We start from the raw sequence: 8457 nt of genomic DNA on the forward strand, positions 1-8457 counted from the left end.
CTAAAAGTTTTCCTTGTTGAACTAAAGTAGGAATTTTTTATATTTAGGACTCTAAAATTTAATTTTTATAATATTTAGATCCTTTAATATTTACGACTTACAAAGTTTTATTTGATTACGTGTCTTTCAATAACGGAGCTTTACTGAAATTTTATGATGTTGTTTTTTTCTTGCTAAATATTTATATCAAATCAATGTATATATTTTCGTATAAATTTATTAACTTTTAAAGGTACTTGTTTAATTAGATGTAGACACCCTATGCAAACAAGTGTTTTTTTTTTGTAAAATTTCTCACCCGATATCCATTATCCATATTTCGAGAGCAACACCCTCTACGAAAGATTTTTCCGTTACTTAAAGTTCAAACTCGAGACCTCAAAGAAGCTGTGTCACACAAACATAAATTTTTTGGTTTTTTAATCTTTTGGAAACTTACCATACATACTAACACTTGAGATTTTTTCTGTTTAATACAGATAGCTAAATTTCACTGAACTGGAAACATATATATATATGTCACTGAACCATTCAAATATTTCAAACTTTCACAAAGTTGAAGTGAGTTAATTAGTCTCCTCAATTCTCACAGTTTATATATATATATATATCAGGATGCCTCGTTGAAGAGGATCGCGATCACGAGATCAGGAAACGTAACAAGAGAGAGTACTGCAGAGAAAAAGAGACTGAGAATGACCTCATATACATAGTATTACAGGCAGTACAGTAGCAATTAGCATAATCTTGATGGTCAAGCAACAGTAGGGCGTGGCAATCTCTTCGCGATTTCCTGCAAGTGAAGTCGTTAATTAGTGAATATTACCTAATATTCGAGTTCAAATGCATGCCAACAGAAACATAAACGCATAATGGAAGATAAGTAGTATGCTATACTTTCCGTTTTACCTGTTCTCTAGGAGTCGTTTAGTCATGTCGGAGATTTATATGCTGATAGGAAATATAGAGAACTACTTGTACTTTTTCGTTTTAGTTTGTATCGTATTGATATGAGATTAGTGCTAAATTGAATAAAAACTGATCTCCGGGAACTCAAGATCCTGATCTGACTAAAACATTCAGGCAGTGTTGCACCCTCAATCCACCAAATTCCGATAATAAACAAGGAGGGCAAGAAAAGCAAGAGAACTGAAAACCCCGATGAAGATGACTAAAATGAACAAACTATAGTTTTCCAACAACTGGGTTAAGTTCTATCAGGCGAAATCCAGAAACAATGTAGGTTAATAGCATGGGAATTCATTGCACTCACATATATAGAGGTCCCAATTAGATTTATACACCTTAAAAACTTGACGTTGCGCTTTTGAGAAATGACATAGAGGAACATACCTCAAACAGCTGGTTGATATTATCAGCTGTCTTAGCAGATGTTTCTATAAAGAACATGCCATTCTTTTCAGCACAGTCAATTCCATCCTTCAAAAGTAAGTACCACAAAAGGATCAGTATGCCAGAAGTAAATTTCATGTCTAACGGCGTTGGTAAGACGTTGACGATACTCACTTGTGTCGTTACTTCTCTTTTCTCGTCGAGATCGGCTTTGTTGCCAACCAGAGCCATGACTATATCAGGGCTCCCGTGTTTTTGCAGTTCCTACAAAATGGCAATCATTTAGCAGCTATGAAATAATATATTTTACACATGACTGAATTTCAGAAACCACAAATTATTTAGCACAAGCTTGTCCGACAAGATGACTAGTCACATGGAAACTGCAGATTCGTAAAGCTTACCCACCTGTACGGATCGAGATGTAATAGTTATTATTGTCGTGACAGACTGACTCATTTAGAAAATGAAGAAATACAAATAAATTGGACAGCAATCAACATGAACTGGCAAACGTGATGTTATCCTTTATGCTTGATCGGCAAGTCTAAGATATGGATCTCATGCATATTAATTCATGATAACAGTTGATGAACTTAACCAACATGTTGAGCAATGATGGGAATTGAATAAATCCTGTTGGGAGCATCGCCCCCAGAAATGGGCCCTAGAATGCACAAATCCAGATTAGTCGGCTCCCATTCGGGTACTGGACACCGGATGGGAAACCAAAAAGTAGTAGGTAAACTTGAAATCCTGTCCCTAAATAAACATTGAAAGGATCTTCTGGAGATGTTTATCAATCAATTAGAGCAAGTTTGTTTGTGGTTCCCCACCACTGTAGTCTTGATTCATATCAAAAACACTTGACACACAGGATAATCTACACTGCACATGAACCCCCAGGGAAACTAGCTGGTGAAACTTTTCTTTTAGGGGAAACAAACTTAACTGTTCTTGATACAGGGGTATTGACAATTACATTTTTGAGATTCTCATTGATCTTGTTTTAGCTTGCGAATTCTCATTGCTTCCATTGAAACAATCAAAAGGGAATCTCAAATAAGTGATGAACTTGAGAAAGAACGATCTTTGACTAAGTTGCTTCAAAAATTATGATGCTCTACTGAACTATTATCAACATCTTATTGCAATTTAAATTGCTTCAATGTAAGTATGTTCATAGATCCATCAAAAATGTCTGCTGCATTTGTGAGAAACAGAAAGGATTTGGTCAATTTATCCAAGGTGCTTTGACTACAGTTACAGCAGAGGAACACAATGTGGGTGGATCTTCTCTTGCGGTTTGTTGTTTTGGATATACACACAAGTACTTTAGTATCTTTATTATTTTAACTGTCAACACTTCTCATTTCTTCAATATTTTCATCACAGATTTTTTTCTTGTATTTTTCAAACACATTTTTGAAAAACGCTTTTCTTGAGCAGAGTGTTTATAGAAAACATTCTCTCTACCCCACAAAGATAGGAGCAAGGTTTGCATACACCGCACCCTCCCAGCCCCCGCTTGTGGAATCACAGTATGTTGTTGTTGTTGTTGTTGTTACTGGTATACACACAAGTACTTGGGAACTTTTTGATCAAGCACAGGGTACTATGAAATTTTGCAATCATATAACCTATGTTTATGAACGAAGTATTATATTTCGAAAGATATTTACAATGACTTGTTTTGGTTCAATGACTTCTCATCTTACTTACTGTGGCGTTTTTGTTGAAACAATTACTTTACATTTATTCCACATGTCGTAACACCTGTTAACATCGCCTATCTATGTCCCCGAATCTTACGATTTAAGTGATGATAAATCTGACTTGTAGATCCTCACCCCTTATTGAGTACCCTCACCCGTAACCATGTTAGAAAAAACATTACTTTTTGCTTTTAGTAAATGATGATGGAATGACTGAATCATCATATAAGGGGATTGGATTATTTCACAGATAAACGTTTGGCTCTACTCAAACAGAGAAAATCCCCTGCCATATGATGTCAGAAGAAAAGGAACAATCTCTAAAGATATAAATAAAGCAATCCCCTGATATGGACAAGTATTGAGAAGGAAGACAGCAACAGGTAACCATTAACACATTCATAATTCAGCGCAGCAGAACAAAAATCCCTTGTCCCCCTACCCCCTTGAGAAGAAGAATAGAAAGACAAAAAGTGGATAAATAGAGAACTAAAATGCAATTGTCACCAACACATACTGGCAAGCAAATTATTTCCACAAAAGAAAAAAAAGATCGAGAAAGAAAAGAAGATCATTGCAAGAAGAAATGACAATCAGATCAAATGACAGACTGCTACATAGTTGCTATCATCTCATGCAAACACGAATATCAAACAAAAGGGACAGAAGACTTCCATTCTTTAAGAGAAATACCTTGACCCAGTATTGTGCTTTGGCAAAAGACTCAGGACTAGTTATATCATACACAACCACTGCAACTGCAGCACCTCGGTAGTATAATGGTGCAAGAGCTGCATACCTGGAAGCAAGGCAGACAGCACAACTTTAAGGTCTTCTTTACAATTATCTTTTGTCAACCATTAGGGACTTCTCATTTTTATTCCCAGTCAAGGGTTGGGTCAGCTAACTCACAGGGGAATCTCAGATGTTGGAAAAAATTACTTGGATTCAAGAGCAGAAAGAGATAAATTTAATATGAAACTTGGCTTGCAATACCTTTCTTGACCAGCTGTGTCCCATATTTCAAATTTAACTGTAGTTGAGTCCTGCAAGGCTATTGTTTGAGACAGAAAAGAAGCTCCTACAGTCACCTAAAATCATCAAAGCAACAATTTATAAATTTTTTGAAAAGATGATATACATAACATACACCGCGACACAGTCCACTGAAACTGTGAAACACACACCAAAGGGAAAGGAAAAGGTGAGAGGTTGGAACCAAAATCAATAGACAAATGTCACATGATAATAAGAACACATTCATTTTATAATAACATACTCATACCTTAGATGTCGGATCAAATTGACCACGTACAAAGCGCAGAACAATACAACTTTTACCAACACCAGAATCACCCAAGAGTACCAGCTGCAAATGATGTTTGGGGGGAGGCAATATCAGTATCACAAATATGGTGCAAGGGACTTATAACACACTTTTGAAGGCGTGAAAGAAGACCATAAACAGATTGCAGGCCGTGCCTGTGCAGAGAAGTGCATTTAGAAAATCTCCGCAATTCAGGAGAACATACATATTCCAACCAAAAGACTGATTGAACATACATAGTCATAATCTCAAAGTTTCAGACGCACCAATCTTCACAAACAAGACATACAGTACTGGAAGTTAATAGAGAAAGAAGATAAGTTGGCTAAAGCCTAGCAGTACATTAACTTCATATTCTTAATTGACAGATACTAATCTAGTAAACAAAGCCATGACCCTGAAATGCTCATTGAGATGTTCCCGCCCAATATCCATAACACCCATTCAGGCCTATGTCTCCAGGCCACTACACTTTCTAAAGTTTGTCAGCAAGACTCGCTCTGATCATCTAATCAACTTCAGATACAGATTTAAAAGGTCACTGATGAACATGAAAGAGTATATTCCTATTTGTCGTTTTGATAAGTAAGATTATTATGAGGAATATATTCGCCATTTAGCTCAAATTATATATTGACTCAAAATTTGACCTTGAACAATATCCACTTAACCATCTATTTAAACTAGTATCCGTTCTTTATCAAAAATAAGGAATGACAAAAAAAAAAGAGTGGAAATCATCATGATAATCAAGAACCTTCATTCTTTGATGTATATCTATTAGACAGAGTGATATTAGAAGATAATAAACTATGCTTCAAATAGAACTAAGGTATTCAAAGATTAACTACAATGTCTACGCAAGATACTCTGTACTAATCAGATTCATGAGCCTATGAACCAAGAAACCTCACCACCGATAGCTCACTTCTAAATGAACAATACGAACTGAAAAGGCCAGCCACTTCAACCCTTCCCCAATCTCATTAACTTGAGTCAGTAATGCAACAGATTTTGTATGAACTGCTATCTGAATTTTGTGAGCCGTGAGCCGTCCCATCTAAGAGCTTAAGTTGGCAAAGAAAATACACTTTACTTACTTAATTGTGTTTTCAACACTCCCTTTAAACCATGGGCTTGATTCTTTTTCATGGAAAAGCAATTTGAATTGTCTCGGACACCCTACTGAAAAGTTCAAACTGTTGGAGAGAATTTTCCTTTTTTTTACTTAATCATGTTCTCGATATATATACCTATGAAACGTGACAAAAAAATATCAATATGAGAATGAAAGGAATTTAAAGTGGAAAACCGAATAGGCCTAATGAATATTTCACCAAATGAGAAATTTGTCCTACAAAGTACAAACACTGTAGAACATGAACAAGGACTTGCAGGTTTTCTCCAAGTTTTCATTCAGGAAATGTCTCTTATTGACCTACCATTGCACGAAACCAGATTGACGTAGGAAAGGGGAGACAATTGCATACAAGCTTCTCGAATTGTAGATCCCCAATATCCACAGAGTAGGACGAGATCGTTAGAACAACTTAATTAATTGTGTTTTCTGATCATAAACCAATATCAGTAGAGTATGGGTAGAGTTGTGAAAAGCGAGCGCTTCATCACTTAAAGCAGCGAAGCGAAGTGAAGGTAAAGCGCTTCTTCAGCGTGAAGCAAAGCAAGGTTGAAGAATGATCTCTTTAGTCGGAGAAGTGTGAAGCGACAAAGCGAGATGGAAGGTGTAATAACTTAATACAGAGATTGGTAATTGGAGAAAGATTTTTTTTATTATATGGTAATATCTCCGCTTTAATTAAACTATTTACTTTATCAAAAGTTAACATAAGCAATGTCATATGTATACTAATTGTCATCATCATAATATCCTAGGTGTTAGGATTGTAAGAAACAACTCCCTCTGTCACAATTTAGGTGACACCATTTGTTGAGCATGGACTTTAAGATACTTAATTGATGAACAGCTGGAGAAACAACTACCAATGTTATACTTATATAAACAAGTTTGCTGAAACCCATCGCATCAAAATTTAAACTTGATTAGTTAAATGAATTTGAGAACTCGAGAAATTTGTACAAAATAACATTTGCTAGAATGGTGTCAAACATATCAAGTTGTCAAAAATAGGAAGAGTGGCATAAATTGGAACATATGAAACTAATACTTTGCCATAGCATAAAAAGGCTAAACTCAAATTTTCACACTTTACCTTCACTTTAAGATTCTTAGGGTCATATGCTCCACCATTATCAGGATTAAGTCCAGCAGCCCGTCCCGAATTCCTATCTGCATAGCCAAAAAAAAAAGCATCAAACACAACATTAGCTAGTATAACCTTCCCCATCTTACTGCCAACCACAACCCAATAAACAACAACAACAAACACACCTCTATCCAAACAAATTACAATCAGCTATATAAATCCCCATTTCTTCATGTAAATTCATTTCATATCATCATCATACTAACCAAAACTCAGTATAGATACAAAACGATAAAAATAAACATAAAATCACAGCTACTCCCAACAGTGTTACCTAGTGGTCAATAAAGTAGATTGACAACCCTGAGGTCTCGTGTTCAAATCCTAGCATCGACAACAAAAAAAAACACTAAATAATTTCTTCCCATTTGTTCTCGCCTCAGTGAACAAAGTTATCTGGTACCTGTTGAATAGATATCCCAAACACCAAAATCAACAACAAAAACAAAATCATGGCCCCTAGTAGTCAATGATATTGTTACGAACTACGAGGTCTCGGGTTCAAATACTAATTAATTAATATCCATCTAACTGATCGAGGTACGTGCAAAGTGATCCGAACATCAATATAATTTCAACAGTCAACAAGAATCAACTAATTCAATTTTTACTCAATTCAAATCCAAAATTAAGCAAAAATTTAATAAACCCAGATAAAATTAAAGCTTTTTGAACCTAAAAAAATTAAAAAAAATACCTGCAGCTGAAGATGCACAACCCATAACCTAACAAGATCAATCTGCAATATATATATATAGAGAGAGAGAGAAAAAAAGATATTTTTAAAAAATTGTATCAAAAATTGTGTGTTAAATCTTTGTGTATATTCTAAGCTTCGAGGGAGAGGAGAGAGAAAGAAGAGAGAGAAACAATTTTTAGAATTTCTATTTCCAAAATGACACGTTTATGTCTCTTTCTTTTAACATATTTTTATTTCAATTTATTATCTCGAACTTATTTGAGTCGAGCGTTTATTAAAAATCGTTATTTCGTTTCTTAAAGATCTTAAAAGATTCTTGTATATTTTACTTTTGAAGAAAACATTATTAATATTGATAAAGTGGAATGTTATTATTATTGTTATTCGATTCATGATTGGATATTGAATTTTTTTAAAAAAATATTATATAGGAATAAATGTTTGAATTTTGTAATTTTAAATATACTACGATGTTTATGTAATAAATCTGAGTGTATTATATAGGAATAAATGTTTGAATTTTGTAATTTTAAATATACTACGATGTTTATGTAATAAATCTGAGTGTTTTCTTGCTCTAGCCTCACAATCAACTCATAAAGGAGTTGCGCTTTGGGTACTCAAAATATCGATAGTTATTGTTAAAATTTGGACATTCTAAAGATGATCTAATTAAAATTGTGAATACACTTTGATATAATAGGGATGATATCGTTAACTCTGAATACGTGGCTCTTCGATAGGGGAAGGACCACGATAGTAGTTTGAGAGCCCTCTAAAGCTAAAGTCGATAATCGTTTGAACGTCTTTTATTTTTTAAATGAATTGAATTACTGTAACGTTAATGTGTTTAAACCACTAAAAAGATATATGTTTATTTTTAATATACCTTTCGATTATTTCTCTTTTACTCGTATGTTATAACTGGAAAATTGTACAAGAATGAAAATAAAAAATTAAAAAGAGAATTATTTGATCTCGCTCTCGAATTCAGAATTAGATCAAAGATGGTAACATATTGGCGGGGGCTTCATTAATTCAAAATATTGTCTACGTAAAATCTATTAAAAAGAAAAA

General features: G+C 34.3%; 1 protein-coding gene across 1 annotated transcript; it reads right to left on the bottom strand.

Moving 5' to 3' along the window:
- Positions 1-511: 511 nt before the first annotated feature.
- Positions 512-7572, bottom strand: LOC101245117 (ras-related protein RABF1). Its single transcript, NM_001346278.1, has 8 exons — positions 7378-7572; positions 6627-6703; positions 4354-4437; positions 4065-4159; positions 3762-3867; positions 1528-1617; positions 1354-1440; positions 512-793 (listed from the first exon to the last, which is right to left on the bottom strand). The coding sequence occupies exons 1-8, from the start codon at positions 7400-7402 to the stop codon at positions 755-757; spliced, it is 603 nt and encodes a 200-aa protein (NP_001333207.1). The 5' UTR covers positions 7403-7572; the 3' UTR covers positions 512-754.
- Between the last annotated feature and the right edge of the window lie 885 nt (positions 7573-8457).

Source organism: Solanum lycopersicum, chromosome 11 (assembly GCF_036512215.1).
Source record: "Solanum lycopersicum chromosome 11, SLM_r2.1".
Taxonomy (NCBI): Eukaryota; Viridiplantae; Streptophyta; class Magnoliopsida; order Solanales; family Solanaceae; genus Solanum; species Solanum lycopersicum.